This window comes from Daldinia childiae, assembly GCF_008694065.1.
Source record: "Daldinia childiae strain JS-1345 chromosome Unknown Scaffold1, whole genome shotgun sequence".
Lineage (NCBI taxonomy): Eukaryota > Fungi > Ascomycota > Sordariomycetes > Xylariales > Hypoxylaceae > Daldinia > Daldinia childiae.
Genome location: NW_022984642.1, coordinates 1,438,852 through 1,456,425, shown reverse-complemented (window position 1 = coordinate 1,456,425; position 17,574 = coordinate 1,438,852). Strand labels below are relative to the sequence as shown.

Here is a 17,574-nt window from a genome sequence, read left to right as displayed (position 1 = left end):
ACTGTCGGCCGAATATCATCTTCATCATGGTATCGTGAGAGTGATGGTTTAGTCAGTGGCACCGACAGCTCGGGCTGCAAATGAGATTAGCATATAGCTTTCCTTCTTCGAGGCTACCTTAAAACATACTGTAGATCTTCATCTTGCTGTGGGTGACAATGGGCTTGATCTGGCCCTTCTCCTCAAGATCCTTCAGGCATTTTCGTGCCAGCGAACCGTTGATCTTTAGCCTATCGACGAGGGTGGCGACTGTGACGAGACGGTATGATTGAACATCCTTGTAGAGCTTCTCGGAAGTGGTCTTGTCGAGCAGGACGGCGTGTTGGGCCTTGTCCTTGACTATATTAAAAACAGGTCAGTCCAAAATACCCCCGAGACTCGTCGCGCGAGAGATAGTGTAATCGCCTCTCAAACGACGCTCATCGCGAAATCGCGTAGTAGTACTTGCCTTTGCCCCTGTAGTATGAAAGTTAGCTAGATGTCCTCTAAAATCAATTCATCATATGCAATACATACTTTGACCACTTCTTCTTCTGCTTCTTTGCACCGGTCGCTGCGGGAGCCATTTTGTCTAATTTGTGATGTTGGCGTTGCAGTTGTAGTTGATGTGCGAAGGTGGAGGGGCCGAAACAATTAAATTTTGTAAAGTTCGCTTCAGTGTTGTGGGCAGTCAAAATCCCACGTGACCATAGCTAAAAAGACAAGTACCTTAGTAACCTTTATCTTAGGTACTTACACAAAGTACCTATGTACATATGTACCTATGTACTTTTATTTGACCCATGCTCCCCTTAAGTTCTTTCGATGCATCCCATCACTTAGAAGCCATACTCTACCTCTAGGTGTATATATTGATGTACGTTATTTCTGTTTCAATTATCAATTAGCATGCCATAGGCTTAACTTAAGAAGCATTCAAAGGTGGTTCGCGTAACTATTATCAATAAGTCTACCGTGTCTCGTCTTCATAGTAAAAGCGTTTTCCTCTATACCCCTTCAAGGCCTTGGGTATAACGTTACATACATGGTCTCCTTTATCATATTCCAATAGTACGTACCATATTTCTAGGAAGCACTAATGAAAATTCATACTGGAATAAAGGGGGATAAGAGAAATGTATATATATATATATATATATATATATTAGAGGGCTAGAGCCTTGTGAGTTAACTTACTCCCTTTAAATATATTCGCGCTACCATTTTACTCGATATTGGAACGTTATACGCCGTGTATGAATACCTTTGTACTATTGTTGGCTCGTCGGTGAGAGAAAGCATTCGAGATTATATTAGATACAAAACGTGCTGTCGCGATCAACTCAACGTAGATCTAAAGGATATCTTCTGTCATCGACCATAATCTAAACTTTAACCTCCATAGCACGCTTTCTGGCTGCTTTGGAAACCGTTTGCTGCAGTTCGTTCAGCGTGGTAATAAAATATCTCATACAGAGTGCCCTACACACATTCCTATCCAGTGGTCGGGTCTCTGGAACTCCCGAATTCGCCATGGCTACTGCATTGAGCACAATGTGTACTCCGCTATCTCTCTCGCACGCTGCTTGGCATTTAACGTTCTTGACGTGTTGTATCGTGATGTCCTTAGGAACCCAACCTTCTTGCTTCGGGATCCATTTTGAAAGTAAGCCCATAGCTACTTGGAATCTATAATCGCTGGTTGTGGGATTGATAATGGCAATGTGATGGCCAACCTTAGTACGCTTTGGGTTTATATAACAGATAAGAGCCCACCCACTGTCTATGCGTAAGGGAATGATAATTCCTCGGAAGCTGTGCAGTAACAAGTCCTCGCTTGCAACCTTCGACATCTCGCTTTGCCCCAGGATAGTCCAGTCGTTTGGCAATCTCTGCTGTATTAAATGCCTAATTATGTCCTCACTTAACACTCCGTCGACAAGTCCAAGTAAAGATCTTGGCGAGAGTGAGAATTCTGAGTTCAATTGGGTGAGACCTGTCACCCGTCCGCAATACACGAGCGGTGTTAACCTTGGTGCGATAGACGAGGGCAATACATTCGGCCGCGGAGAGCATGAAAGTATTCCTTTCAAAGAATACTCGTCAAAAACTGAGGACAACCGGTCCCTGAAGTCAAGGGATGAAATATCTTCTCCTAGCAATTTGCGATGCAGTATGTCACCAACTGCATGTGATAATGAACGGAAGAACTGGCCTAGCCCAGTTTGTTTCATGAGACTCCTCAGGGGCCCCCAAATGTGCTGGATGGCGCGACTATCGACTAGTGACATATAGCTCATATGCCAATCGAGCTCTGCTAAAGGAAACAGGGAGAGAAATGGTTGCCCTCTAAAATCTTCTAAAAGAGATGAAAGTCTCTTTCCATACTTGATTATATTTGGCCATTTTTGTTCATCGATATGTACTTTCTTAGGTTCCGCCTGGAGGAGCTGTTGTATTGTATATTGGGTAGTATCTTCACTGGATTCTAAATCGGCCGAGGAGTCAGTCGAGGAGTCAGTCGAAGACTGGCGCTCTTGAGAGTTGGAACTTTTCACTTCTATAGACTTCTTGTAGCACTTGACAGCTATAAAGGCCTTGGCTATATGGCTTATTCGTGGGTTGGTTCCTTTATTCCACGCCTTCACTATGTCTGGCAGAGTGTCTAGTTTAGGGAGGACAGATGTGCGATTCGATCTTGCCCAGCATAGATACTGCTCAGCGCGATAACATAGATAGGGTGGGTTTAATAGTTTGATAAATATGAAGAGGCGATCAGATATCCCTCCCATATCTACTGTCGACCGAATTTCTTCGACACTTAGTCCAATGCGGTAGAATTCATCCTCGCTCATGAATATTGGGGTCCACGCGTCTAGGTGAGGTATTTGAGGCTCGAATGCCAAGCCACATGTAATATAGTCACAGACACTGTCATCACTGTTCTCCTCAGTCGCGAATGCGTGGTCCGTAGATTCGGCCGATATGCTGATATTAGAATACTCTAAAGAGCTCACGAAGGGATGCCCCTTCTTATCGGGTATTTGTATTGCCGGGGGCTCATCTAATTCGTTAGATGGAGATGCTTGAATAGCTTCGGTGTTGGCTTCCGGGGGTTTCGCTTCACTAATTGAAGTGTCGTTTCTGGAATGTTCTTGCTTAATATGGCTCGGCGTCGGTACCTTGGATAAGATCCTATTTATTATATCCACATAGATAGTGTTGGAGTCCTCTCTCGCTTCGATCATATCTAGTAGGCTGTCTTTGTCTAGCTGACTGAGGATTTTATGGCGAAGACTCTCACCGTCTTGCCTTCGTAGTAAGGTTTCAATTACTTGGTCGGGGTCAAGATTTAAGAGTTTTGATTCTAGTTGCTCCCTGATAATGCCTTCTATTGCGGACAAAGCTGCATCGTTTAGAAGGCCCGCCATATTGACCTATATTAGATGAAAGATGATTTGAGGTATAGAATAGTAAGTCGTGCGTCGTGCTGAATCTTTGGTGAGTCCAACTTGTATTAGTCATGGAAGGAAAGCGTAGGTTGGAATCCTAATACTGCTGACTTATTGCTCCTTGAGAAGTGTAAGTAACAAACTGGATTTAGCGGCTTATGATTAATTAAGAAGGTGTGGATCTGTTTGTACACGCGTAAAGGTCGAAGATTAGTAGTGAATTGGTTGTATGGTGATACTTGAAGATTCTATGCGTGGGGACATGAACGAACTGGGTTAAAACTGCTACTCCAGCCTAGCCTATAGTACCTATTATGTAGAGATAATAGGAAGGTCTTATGGCCGACGGTTCTTACTGTATATAGGGCTTTACACTAGCTAGTGGTGCTAGCGTGGGGTATAGGTGGTAGTTGAGAGTGGAAGTTGGTGAATCGTGTAAGGTAAGTTCGGTCAGCGTGGTTTGCAAGAAGGCTCATGAGAGGGTTTATATAGAAAATTCGCAGGTACGAACTCGCCTTAATAGAGCTAAGAGGCGGCCTCTGCGATCTGATAGGAAATATCTTAGTGTAAAGAGCATGAAAGTTGTTCATTCTGGTTGAATCTCACATGGCTGTGAATAAGTTTTGGGGATGTCACAAGTTCTACTGCGACTAGGAATGCGCTTTCCTTCAATCGAGACTGTAGCGTTTTAAATGGGATATTATGCAAATAGCCTTCCTAGGATACTTATATGAAGTAAGGTATTCCCACTTGACGAGGATCTTATGCCCTTATGAATACGAAGAATTTGCCGGATTGGTATTAAAACTTAGATGAAAATTGTAAATCACTGACCTCTTAAGTCCTAAACACCTATATATATATATATATATACTATGTTGAAACTCTAGGAGGCTCCTTGATTCTATGTTTTGTAAGAGATATAACTGAAATAGTAGATTTGAGACTGGTGAATATATCTAGTTGCCATTTTTAAGGGATAGGTAACTACGACCCCTGACTATTCTACAAAACTGGGGTGTAACTTTACTATAGGTAGGTAGATAGGTAAGTATTTAATAATGATTTTCTTAGCATCATGTCTCCTATATTGAGCAAGTGGAAAAGGGGGTGTTGTGATTTAATTTGGTAAACCGAAATGAGGGAATTCATCGCTTTAGTTAAGGGAACTAAACATCATCATGATAATGGCATCATGCTCTAGAATTATGAAGAATATTTATAGAAATATTAACCTGGCAGTTTAGGTAATGAAGGGGTTTATGGGATGTGGTTCACGGAACTGCTTGCTTGGTGTTGTGACCTAGATGCTCCGCCACAACCACCAGCCACATACCAATATGATTGATGGCTCCTGCCTTCAAGGTACATAATATATTCCCCCACCAATGTGGAAACTCTTAATAGGGATAGAGCGATCTATGCAAGTTGCGTAACTCGACCCTTTTACTTTGAAAGTTTCCTCGAAACATTTCAACATTCCCTTCTTCGTCATTATAGGGGATGTCCGGACGAGAGATAGGATCGCGATTTTTTTTGCTCAAGGACCTTAAGAAGTCATGAAATAACTTTAGTTTAATAGTTCAAGTGTGCAATTTTTCCAATTTCTTTCATTCCTTTATTCGCGATACCTATTAGAGTCTATGCTGGCACGCGTAGTCTCACCAATCCGTGTTCAAGTATCATCGCGCAGCTCGCGCTCAATTATATAACGATTTAACCTTCTCTTGACTAGCTTGTTACTTTTTTTTGGCCGGTAAACCTTTGTATTGTATCCTCAACTGCAATATGAGGGGCCACGGTCCGGCCTTAGGGCTGCGAATAGGTCCACGACGAATCTCATTCCTCCTCGTCCTCCTCGGTTTATTCGCCCTGTTCACCCTCCTTTTTACACTGCCCAATTCAATACCGACTGGGCCAAGTCTTTCAAAGTCGATTGCCGATCATAAATTCTCTATACCGAAATACAAGGATAAGCTCTCGTCAAGTATATTGAACCCCTTCCGGCCGGCTTTTCACAAGCCTGCGGAACAGAAGAACTCAACATATGGGGAAAGCTCATGGTATTCGAATTGGAACTGGAGGAATCCCTTTTCATCGTCTATCACATTGGATGAGAATCGATCTCTCCTCCCACCTCTAAAGGAAAGGGCTCCTATTTATTGCTACTACGATACTACTGTCCAGCGGGATGCATCTACAAAGGAGGCTGATAGTGCGCTATTGTTGACATGGAGGCGCGCCTGGTGGGCTAAGGGATTTAAGCCAATCATCCTGAGCGCGGCAGAGGCTATGAATAATCCGCTTTATGACGAGCTTCAGAGATTAGATGTGGAGCCCAGTTTTAAGAAAGACATGATGCGCTGGCTCGCATGGGAGAATATGGGGGGCGGACTTCTGGCACATTATCTGTTACTCCCCATGGCGGCCTACGAGGACCCTTTACTCTCATTTCTACGAAGGGGAGAGTATCCGGGCCTGACGAGGTGGGAGGATATTGATAATGCTTTATTCGCTGGTCCCAAGGTCCAAATCGCCGATACCATTGTTCAAGCGCTCCGAGACCCCAAAAGTAAATCTGCTAAGGACATAGTTTCTGCGGTTACCAGCGAAACTTTCCGTGTTGACCCGTCTCATGATTCGCTAGCATTTTACGATACTAAGACTATCGAGAAGACCTACCAAAAGATCGCGGAAGAAGTCGCAGCGGATCGTGATAAGGGCATGAAGAGCTTAAACGACCTTATTAACTTTCACCTGCATAATACCTGGCAAGATATTTTTAGCAGTGGTATAGCAATCCTCAAGCCCATGCCAACTCACACTACGCACATGATCGAGCAAGCCTTGGACCTGGCAACTAGACTCGCGATCTGTAGTGATAGTCCAATGCCAGCATCGTGTCCGCCAAATCTTCCAAAATGTTCGCCTTGTGTGTCCTCTCACCCTATGAAGATTTCGACCCCGGCGCGTTATAAGAATAATACGGACTTGTATACTATAGGAACAGTACCACACCCGTATACACTGCGCACGCTGGACACGCTCCGAAATAATTTAGATATTGCCTATATTAGGCGAGAGATCAAAAGACGTGACGAATGGCTTTACCTCGTCTTCCAGGAGCTTCTAGGCACGGGCATACCCGGATCGATGCGCGTACTTAAGTTCAAGGATGCTGTGGCTGGTGAATTCGCAGCGTCACACTCCCTATGGCTAACGCCGGAGAAAGAGTCGCTCCCAGATGACCTAGATTGGTGGTTCGGTTTCGACTTACCAAGTAACATGACTGACGACGGGAAATCGGAGACCCCGGTTCCAGGCCCGGAGCGCCGCCCGAAACCCCAGCATGACCCGGCAGATGGGCCGGTCGCCTCTGATGACGACCTCTTGCGTGAGCCGAGCCTCCTGAGTAGGGCGCGAGAAGTGATGAAGAGCAAGGTTAAAGAAGATGAGCGTGTACGGAGTGCAATTGAAGCCTGGAATTTGGCGGACACAGAGGCTTGGCGATTTGCTAAGGCGTTCCTAGCACGTTCCAGGGTGGAGAGGCTTAAATGGGAGGAAGAGGAGAGTAAATATGCTGGAGGTGTGGGAAGTGAATCTGGAGGACGGGGATCTAGTTGGCTTCGCTGGGGAGATGATGAGAGCGAAGAGGACTAATCGAGTAGATACAAGGCATTAATGATATGTACGGGTGGCAATGGATGTATATTTGGGCTTGAGTGTGTTGGCTGTGGCCAAGTGCCCACAATAGCATGGAGTTTGCGCGTTGCGGATTTGTTAGACTAGAACTTTGGTAGGTTTGTATTGAAGTCCTGCTAGTTGATGCAGGTGTATTATAATCAATATATATCTCTAGGGAGCGTTTTGCCCTGATTCTAACTAAGGCATTTGGTGAGTGCTACCTATCTTTCAAAACAGGCCAGGCTGTTGAGAGCTGACTTAAAGACGAGAATGTTGAATTCGAAAAGAGAGAAGCAACCAAACTAAACAACTAAGGACATGATTTGTCCCTTACGAGATCGAGACTGCAATAGTATCTCCGCCCATCTCGCCGCTCAATTCCCGTGATGTGATGCCGCGTCTCGTTAGGCCGGAGACTAAGGCAGCATTAGCTCCACCGAGCCCAGCTAATCCGCTGGCGTCCGTGTTGCCCCTCTCCCCACGGACTTCCCCGTTGTGAGTCAATAATGCCCTTGGACCAAGGTACGATTGTAGAGCGCTCCTGGCGGCCTCAACGACTTTTTCAGCATGCTTCAAGGCATCTCTCAGCGCTTGAGCAGTAAGATCCTCAGGGGGTCCTACTTCCGTCGAGGGATCACGACCGGTTAAAGTACTAGTGCCATTTTCAGGATCAGTTTCCTTGCCGGTACCCGCATTAGGGAGATCTCGCTCCCTGAGGAGCTGGAGGATGTGACCGTTCAGCCAGACGCCCTCAAGCTGTGCCTTGGCCATGTCCCTCGCGCCGCTGATACGCCCGCGACATGTCGGCTTGCCGCATAGGCAGTCGAAGGGTTGGGCCATGTCCCATTCTGTGGACGGGTAGAAGAACTATAACAGAGGTAAGCTCTTGCGGGGCGCTAGATATGGGCTTACCGGGCGTGGGTATGTAGGTGACGGACGGTCAGTTCTTCCCCGGTCTTGAGGCCGTTCGGCCCCGCGATAACGTTCAAGTTAGCCGTGTCGAATATGAGAGACGGCTCACAAGAGTGGTTGATGTACAGCAGGTCGCTGTTCAGGTCCAGGTGCTTGTCCCGGCCGCACTGGACTGTGGCGTAGGTCGGGGACCCGGCGGAGGTGCACGGAGGAAAGTCCAATTTCGCATATAAGCCGAAAGGAGGCAGGGAGATTTTGGACAGGCTTTTAGATGTGAATTCATGCGCGTTGATGATCACATCTTGGATGTCAGGATGCGAGGGCTGGTCCCAGTGTGGAGTCAGCGGTGCCATTGCGATGATGCTTTATCTCTCGGTTTCCCACTTTAGGTCCCTGATAGCCGAAAGGAGTAGTAAGTCCTTTTCGAATTAGGAGCGAGGTGCTATAGTAGTTTGTGCTTGTGCACGTCTCAGGATATTTCTCAGTCGCCGGGTTTTAGGTTGTGAGATGTTAGAGATATAGAAGATTTGATCGAGGATTGAGAGATCTCCATTTTCCTGTCGGTAGTGGCGTCACTTCTTTGTATTAGAGGGGTTCTTTTTGCGCTAAAATCATCAAGGGTCGATTGTATATAAGCTCAAACCGAGGCACGCAAGTGATGGATACATGTAGTAAAGATTGTTCTAACTTAGACTCGATCGGAGTTTGTCTAATTGCTCGGATTATAACGCAGCCCTACGCTTTCGGTTACGTACATAACAGTTTAGCGAGTCTTAGTGCGGGACTAAATGCAGTAAAAGATGGAGGGATTACGGGATTGGTCAGTTCCATCATTAGGGTGTTAATATCTTAAAGCCTATCACAAACGCTGTATCGCCCGAAGTGGGCAACAAATCCTTCAAGAATAAGTCTAACTTGATATAGCTATAGGTCTACAGGGAAATAGATCTCAACAGGTATACTTACCGAATAAATTGATAAGGACGATATCTCGGTGTTGAGTATGTACCTAAGGTACACATGTATATAGACACACACAACCTTATTCATGATATATGTGGGTCATCCCCCGCCGAGGTGAGGTGAGCCAAAATATAGTCCAAGCGTAAGCTGGGTTGAGGTTTGTGGGTCTTGCAGGTCTTGCAGGTCTTTCTGTCCGAATTAATCCATTAGATCTGATAGAGACTAGTGTAAGTGGCCAGGCGCTCGCAGAAAAGGGCAAGAAGGGTTAACCGAATTGCCCGTGACCCCCATGTAAGTATCCACTTCTACTACCCACATTCAAATATACTTAGGTACAAGCGCATGTAAATGCAAACATGACTCGTGACGGTCTTTTGTGATACCTACGAAATACATACATCGCACATATATACATTGATCGTACATACGCCGGTACTTATTTACTTCTTTTTAAGCTATTACTGAGATACCCGTGGACCTATCTTATGTGACTATCTTATGGGACACTTACATAGTAGTTACTTGCGGAACTGCCGACTCGACTAACAATGGTGCTTGACGAATTCCAAGGTCTTGGACCCTCTTATGCTCCTCCATGCTAGCTAGGTCGATTATCCCATGTCCACGCTTAAAGAGCTCCGGGTTACCTAGTTGCCTAGCTGCCTAGCTGCCTAGCCGAGTTAACTAGGATGGGGGATAAGGTGAATTATCCCTTTAGAAACGAGTGCGTCATGCTGTGCTACGTCCGGATGAATTCCAGCACGGCAAGTAGCTGTCGACGACTTGAACTAGGAGCAGCTAAGAGCTTTATAAGTTTACCTAGAGAAGGGTTCTAGAAGACAGGCAGCTTCGTCTAACTCTGACGGCCAATTCCCCGGAATGCGGCTGACTCGATATTAGACTACCCGCCTGGTGTGCAGAGCCTAGCGAGACCTCCCGCGATGCGATGCCGGGATGTTCTGTAGCCCACAGGACGCGCATTGGCCCTGGCGATCTTGCGAGGGTCCGGTCAAATTGTTATTCTGAAACATACACGACTTGGCACGGCATAAGGCCAGGCTACTCTGGGCTAAATAGTCAGTTAGTCAGTCAGGTTCACCGTGGTCGATGTATGTAGTAGATGTCGATATTGCCCGCCCATCCAGGTTGTTGCTGCGCCCAGACCCTGGAGTCTCTGCTCACTCATCTGGGGCACGGCTTCGGTTCTCCGAAACTTGCCTGATGGGCATCTCCGACCAATCCAAGCTAGCCTCTGGCTGAGTGGTTCAGTTGTCGCCAAAAAATACCATGGACGCATTCGAATCAGGTGGAACTTGGGTCACGATTCGCTGATATCAGCCTTTTGTTATACATATGCCGTAACCCTCCAAACGTCACCGGACCTCTATTATAGGATGGTTGCAATGAAGTCAGCGGCGTGGGAGCGTGCGTGCACTGTCACGATTCCCCTAATGAGCTGTGATCATGGCGACCTTGATTTAGAAGCTACGAGGTTGCACCGGTCGTTTGGAACCCCTGCCCACTAGCTTTTTATCAAGAATAGCAAGGCAAAAGGAAGCGGCTTACGCGGTTACGCTCGGGAACCTATGCATTGGGGCGTCATCCGCCAGTAGTCTTTGAAGTTGCTCTTAAGATGAAGACACCATCACCTAACCGAGCCAAACCGTGAGGAGGATTCAGTGTCGATCTATCACCACGTGTGTGGGTCGGTAAAATATCCTATAGGGGACTTGACGTGCATTTGTTAACTACATGTCAGAAAAGAAGGCGTGACACTTCGACATCGTGGACCTGCCCAATGGTTATCAAGAACCTAGAGCTGTGTCGGCCCGGAGGTTGAGTGGGGGTTGGTTCTGAAGAGGATAGGCTCTAAGGTGTGGCTACGGAGCTTTTTAAAGGGCTGGTTTCCTTTCTATCCTCGAAACTAAACTTTCTCAAGAAGGATTGCTACCGAAAATCTAGTTACATAGCATTATCATCGTCGCCACCGCTACTTATCGAGGTTCAAAGAACAAAATATATTTCTTGATTCCTTAATCAAAAATTAATGAAGCACGATGTTCTTCTGCTCGAGCAGTGGGCAGCCTAGTCTTGAACAGGCCTTTTCATTAGCGGCTAACGAAAAGGGGACATCGTACTGTCTAAACCACAAACCCAACCCGCCTCCACAACCAGAACCTCCCACGCCGAATCCACCTAACCCCGATGATCAACACTCCACGACTACGTGATGAGAATTACATACTACTCCAAGGGGCGAATATAAATAAAACCCCTTGAAGCCTGGTAGTATTGAGGGTGGCGCAGGTAAGACACTCAACACTGCGTAGCTTTCTTAGTCATCTCGTATACGCATGTCTCCTAATGATTGTACAGCTAGCTTTTGAGAGATCCTGTATATATGGCAAGGATACGCCCGATTTTTCATGGCTTGGGGCGTTTATTATCTGTGGAGTTCTTGGTGCTGTTGTTTCTCTTAGGCCAAGGCTGCTTATGAACACGTCTTAAGACAGTGTATGTCTGGCTGTTAAGTCTCTAACTTAGGACTTTGGTGTCATAAACAGCATATTATTCTCATTGATGACTTGGCGTTTATGTGTCTATATTTTGGGGGGGTATTATTATGTTTTCTTTCGTCATACTCAACTCGTTGTTTATTAGCATCTGCTTAGTGTACTCCAGTTTGAATACTTATGAGGTTACTAAGATTAGATGTATGCTTAGATGACCTGGATCCTTATGTCATATAAACCATTACCTTTCTACTATAGAAAACACTTTACATTTGCTATTGTACTTGGTTTCAATGTCTGGGGTGAGCCTTTCATGTTCATTAAGGGGACCCCCTATTGTCTTGCGGAGGAAAAGGGGGAATGACCACCTGAAAGGATTCTTGCCATGTTATAGACAGCTATATCGTTTCCTTTATTTTATACTCACCGATGTGAATCAATCGTTAAGAGAAGCCATTGCATGTTCCTGAGAAGAGGCAAAGACTTCTTAACCAGATAGTATGTTCTCCTTGAACCACCCCCTTTCCCCCCTTTCATTACGACAATAGGGGCTAATATGTAGTCACCAATATGAAGTCACATACAAAAACCTGAGTTAGGTACCCATTCAAACTAGATGTTTCCGCGAGACATATATTAGTGTATTATGAACAAAAGATAGTACAAATTATGTAAAAGATGTTTGTCATTATCCCATCTATCTCATGGATTGAAGGTATTCACATAGTTTCATGGTAGGAAAGAACGCTATACTGAAAGGCAAGCGCAGATATATATATGCGTATATGGGAAGGTAGGCAATTACCTAGGTATAGTTGGTTTAGATCATTACATGCCTTCCTGCCATTTAGCCTGGCACGAGGTACTACACATAATAAAGGAAGAGTGACTCTATAGCCTTCAAATTATCGTGTGTTAAGATAGACTTGTCGCTCCATCCATACATGTATTGAATATGTAAAGCACATAGATATTAACTCGTGCCTTAAATGAATAATTGTATATTACTGACCAATTCTGCCCGTAGGTAGTCTCTAGAAGATTATTGTAGGTACGTGTGTAGGTACGTATAGGGATACCTTCTAGTTGACTGCTCCTGCTAGATTATGTACCCTATATGTTGTCTAGGTGGGTACGTATGGGTCTTGTACCCCTTTCCTCCTAGGGAAATAGACTTAGAGGTATAAGTGTAGGTTAAGTGCAATCCGCCATGTTCTGGTAGTTGTAAATCTTATATCAATTCTTTAGGTATGGTACCTCTCTCTCTTATGCTACACTTCCTCAATCCGAATCATCTATCTCGACTTTGTCTACCTTTCCATCAATGCTCCGACATAGCATAGCCTTTAAAGATCTGCCTCAAAAAGATCTTGTATGTCTACCCATTGCTGATTGCTCACGCCTTTCGCTCAATTGTACCTTTTTTGGTATGTAAGTGCTGTCTCCTATCTTCCGTTTATCGTCCTGACTGTTGCCGTTGCCGTTTGTTACCACCTGTCTGTTTCTCCTAGGCAACGCCGCAAGGTAACCTAAACCACATCCCCTGAACCCTTCTAAGGTAGAAACACGCAAAATTACCTAACATACATGCAAATATAACCAGACGCGTTGACGCGATTAGGGCTTTTGAAGTTTTCTGCCCGCACTCTCACAATTAATCACGATCGCACCGAAATCTTTCAACAACTTCTACATAGACGCACACTTAATTCTCGACGCCGTCTCTTCAATCCCAACTGCCACTGCTTATTGCACTTTGCGCACACCAACGGTTTGTTCCCCTTTATACTCCGTCATATTTTCACATCGCCGTTCATTATTTTCCTATAATATTCTCATACATCTGGCAATATTACTGGGTGGACCATATTGGTCCTCCAGACAAGATGTCTGGGCGCCGTTGTTATCCTCACAGGGCTCGGTTTGAAAGAGAGCTTAGATGTGCCCAAGAACATGACATCCCGATATCAGGAACTACCTTCACCGCTATCAGATTCAGGTTTAATTTCTACAAAGATATTCGCCAGATAATTGTCAGCTCAGAAATCAATCACCCTTTGCCACCTCCCTCCACCTCTCCTTTGACATTACCCAAATTCATCCTTTCTCAACTCGAGGCCCAGAGGGTTGCTGACCCCAATAGAATCCCTCCGCAGTTATCTGTGATTCTAGAGCTCATCTCCGGAACTCTCTCTAAGAAACCCACCCGGGGCAAAGCGTTTAACTTCCCAACCCTGTTTCGATACTACCACGGCGAGTGGTCCAAAACCTACCTTGTCTACGCCTACCTCGATCTCCAGATGGAATCACGCAAGTACACCATCGCCGAGCTTCAGCAGCTCAAAACTACCTATTGTAGAGACGCATTGGACAAGCTATGTGCTAACCACGAAGTTGGTAAGAGAGTCCGCTTTTTTTCACTTTCTGCCTGTGTTTTTTTTCTCCCTTCCCCTATTTTCTCCTTTCCTTCTCTCCTTCCTTTTCTTGGGTTTTCTCTCTCCATCTCTTTTCATCCCCATTATTCTAAACTACCCAAAACTTTTGTTCCTTATTCTATTCTTATTCTAACATCATATCCTATTTTTATCCTATTTTTATCGCCTCGTCACAACTATACTCACTACTGGTTTGTTGTTGCCTTCACACTAACAAATACAGCTGAAATTTTCAAGGGCCTAACGAGAAAAATGCCTGCCCAAGTTAGATACATGAAGAAGTCGAAGGAGGATATGTCGTCCTCGACGGAGAGTGATGAGATTATATTCCACGGCAAGAAGAACAACCGAACTCAGTGGCAATACAAAGGCCGCACCGGATCCGAGGTTTCTTCTAAAGAACCGCTCCCTGCTCCCGCAGGACTTGTGGCACAGCAAAGTGAAGGCTTCCAAAGATTCTTCAAAGCCGTCGTTTCGCCTACTCACGTTCGAGTAACAGCTGGAGGAAGAATCGTACCGAACACACGCGGCTCCGTATCACCCACAGCAAAATGGGACAAGGAACATTCAGCGACCAATGGATTGGGTTCGACAGAGGCTTCTAAAGACGAGAAACCCCATGTCACTAGCGGCGCTACCAATCAATTTCCACAGGCGCAAATCCCTCTACAGTTCCCTACCGCTCCGGGATATTTCCAGCACATGGGCTTGCCTATGCCTCTATACCCTGTTCCTCACGGAATTCCCATGGCCTTTGGTATGCCTACTCTTCCTTTTGCACACTCAGGTGGTAAGCAGCCCACTCCCACTCAAAGCCAGCAGGATATCGATGAAGCGGCCAAAGAAGTTAAGACTCAAGACGGTGCCGGCGATAAGAAGCCAAGGCCCGCTCCTATTAAGATCACTCCTAGAGATCAGTTCGAGCAGAACCGTCCGTTCTACCACAATGGTAACGTGATCTATCCTCCAGCCTATGGATTGGTACAGGGCCAAATGCCTATGCCGATGATGCTTTCAAGTCCGTGTTTCCCACCTGGTGTAGTCGGACATCTGGGTCCTGTCGGCCCTCAGATGGGCGCTTTCGGCTCAATGGGACAGCCATCCCCTGCTGCATCAATGTTCAGTCCGGCCGCTATCGCTTCTCCTCATTTCAATGTCCCCCACGCTGCTAGTGGAGGTGCTCGATCAGTGCAGCCAACGTCTGCTCCTAGTCAGGGAACTACACCTCACATCACATCAATTAGACCGAGTGAAATCACAAAACGTCAACTTGATGCATTGAAGACTTCCCTTAAGTACTACGAAGATCAGCTCCAATACAATAGGCACCAGATTGACGAAAAATGGACTGAAGAGCAAGCAGATAAGCTGAGAGAAAGCGTACAGCAGTTTGAGCAGAACTATAAGATGCAGGCAAATTTCGAAGCCTCCTACTACCCCCAAGTCCCGACTGGATCTACAAGTTCAACTCAACAAGGAACATTTTGGAAGACCCCCACGGGAAGTTCTAGCGTTAGAAGCCGCCGAGGAGGAAATACGTCTCAGAATAGTTCCGTCGGCGTTGGTGATCAGGGCCGCAACCTTTCGCATTTCCAATCATCTGAGCGAACTAGCTCGAGACATGGTAACCACAGAAACTCGAAAGTGATCGGAATCAACTCGAGTAAAGGTAATACATCGCCGCTCAGTCTGGACCCTGCGCTGGAAGCGCTTATCCAAGAGAAAATGAGGAGAGGACTTGCCGCACCTGAACCGATGAAGAACATGGGATCCTACACTGACGTTTCTTCTGCCCCTACATTTGACGGAGCACCGCATTCCTTTGCAACTCAGTCAGAAGGAATAAATCTTGGACCACAGGCTGGATTCTCCAACACACATGGAATTGCTGGATGGCCATCCCTTGGCATGATGCCGTTTGACCAGAGTGGCAACTGGAACAACATGTTCTCTACAAACTCGAACACAGCCAACCGCGCCTCTGCTGTGAATTCTCAGCCGTCGTCGGCGAGTTTTGCTCCGAATAGTCACAGCCGTCCATATCTCGTTGGAACCCTACCCCGAGGAGTGAATCCTCATATTGGCCATGGAGCGGAGTACGTATATTCGCGAGAGTTAACCGCGGAGGAGAAGCGAGCTCGAAGTAACTACTGGGGCCACGTTCCGAATGTAGGGTTCGGCTTACCAAAGTTCGACGGTAAGGATTTCTATCCACCTTCACCAGCAAAAGCTACCCGCGGCGCTGAGGCTTCCCAATCTACATTCCGTCCAACAATACCAACTGGCCGACCTGACATCGACTTCGGCTTCCGAATTCAGCCTACAGAGAACGACCCGTTCCGTCCCAGCCATGGGACTCAGAAGATCAGCAAAGCTATCCCGATTGTTGCTCCTGACGATGCTAGCCGAGGGGGCGCGTCCAAGAAGGATTCTGCTTCTCAAGGACTACGTGGTGATAACACTGACGGTTTCTCTAACAAGCCCAAGAGCAACAAGGCTCCGTCCCCAACCGCGTCATCCGAGATCGACAAGAAGCAGGATTCCATGGGCCGACGAACCGTTGAAAGATCTAGGTATGCGAACGGATACTTAGGTGCGGAATCAGAGGCTGACCTTCTATAGCAACAAGTCCGGAAATGATCTCTGGCAAACCATGCTGAAGAGAGGGCCAACCAGCGGAGCCGTAGTGCCTAGCACAGTCTCATCGACCACAGCTACGGGATATTTGCCTCAGTATCATGGACATGCTGCCGCATCTCTCGGACCTGCAATTTCTAACACGAGCAACATGGCGACCCGCGCTTCACCTGAGGCTGGAGACAAGAGTATTGAATATGATGTACAACGATCTGCAGAGAAAGTTGGAGAGAATTGCCCACCTAACGAGACGCGCTCGGCAGACTACGATCCGTTGAAAGATGTCCAGGAACGTATGCTTCGTGACGCCGAGCGACGTGGAGTCGTTGGTTCGGACTGGTGAAGGCTAAGCTACACATTGCCGGGAGAAACAAAGTAGTATCATGCCCACCAATCCTCTCTTTGCCTATTACGCAACGAAGAATGAAGCAGCAGCTCTATAAACAACATCTTGTTACGCTCATGCTATTATGATTAGGTTCATTTCTTCGAGAAGTCGACCCTAGGTTATTGTTTATGATTTCAGTCGACTGAATATTTCCTATTTCGTTTTCCGTCACCATTTGGAGGTTACGGACACTTGTATGATCATCCCGTATGATCCTTCCGCATGGTCAAGATTGCAACAATACTTTCGTGTCTCGATGGAGACAACAAAGACAGCATCATGAGAACCAAAGCAGAGGCAAAATATGTGCTACGTTGCTTTTGAGTGTTGCGTTTATTCGGCAGAAGTAATGATTTCTCTTTGACATAATTTTGTTTTTGACAAGGCGGAGAGGGGGGAGGGAGATGGTATCGTGTAATAATGACAAAACTGAGGTGGTTAAGGTGGTTGAGGTTGAGAAGCAGGCAAAACTCCGTCGCATTGCAGATTTCATTAGTGCTTTATTGTTGCTTCGGCATGCTTTACTAGGATCGCAGATAACTTGCCTCACGGCCCATAATTGACAGCATTCGTTGTAATTATGATAAGTGTTATTAACTAAGTAATATTTT

General features: G+C 46.1%; 4 protein-coding genes across 4 annotated transcripts; 2 read left to right on the top strand and 2 right to left on the bottom strand.

Annotated features, from left to right (window-relative positions):
* Nucleotides 1-48: 48 nt before the first annotated feature.
* On the bottom strand, nucleotides 49-566 carry GL218_00372 (40S ribosomal protein S25; the record flags this gene model as incomplete). Its single annotated transcript, XM_033576787.1, has 4 exons — nucleotides 49-74; nucleotides 130-339; nucleotides 449-456; nucleotides 517-566. 4 exons carry the CDS (start codon nucleotides 564-566, stop codon nucleotides 49-51), a joined length of 294 nt encoding a protein of 97 aa, XP_033441498.1.
* A 4,653-nt stretch (nucleotides 567-5,219) lies between these two features.
* Nucleotides 5,220-7,091, top strand: GL218_00371 (uncharacterized protein; the record flags this gene model as incomplete). The annotated part of the gene is made up of 1 exon (XM_033576786.1): nucleotides 5,220-7,091. The coding sequence occupies one exon, from the start codon at nucleotides 5,220-5,222 to the stop codon at nucleotides 7,089-7,091; it is 1,872 nt and encodes a 623-aa protein (XP_033441501.1).
* A 354-nt stretch (nucleotides 7,092-7,445) lies between these two features.
* On the bottom strand, nucleotides 7,446-8,380 carry GL218_00370 (putative galactose-proton symport protein; the record flags this gene model as incomplete). The annotated part of the gene is made up of 2 exons (XM_033576785.1): nucleotides 7,446-7,982; nucleotides 8,054-8,380. 2 exons carry the CDS (start codon nucleotides 8,378-8,380, stop codon nucleotides 7,446-7,448), a joined length of 864 nt encoding a protein of 287 aa, XP_033441500.1.
* Nucleotides 8,381-13,389: 5,009 nt separating this feature from the next.
* GL218_00369 (uncharacterized protein) lies at nucleotides 13,390-16,918 on the top strand (the record flags this gene model as incomplete). Its single annotated transcript, XM_033576784.1, has 3 exons — nucleotides 13,390-13,900; nucleotides 14,162-16,511; nucleotides 16,561-16,918. 3 exons carry the CDS (start codon nucleotides 13,390-13,392, stop codon nucleotides 16,916-16,918), a joined length of 3,219 nt encoding a protein of 1,072 aa, XP_033441978.1.
* Between the last annotated feature and the right edge of the window lie 656 nt (nucleotides 16,919-17,574).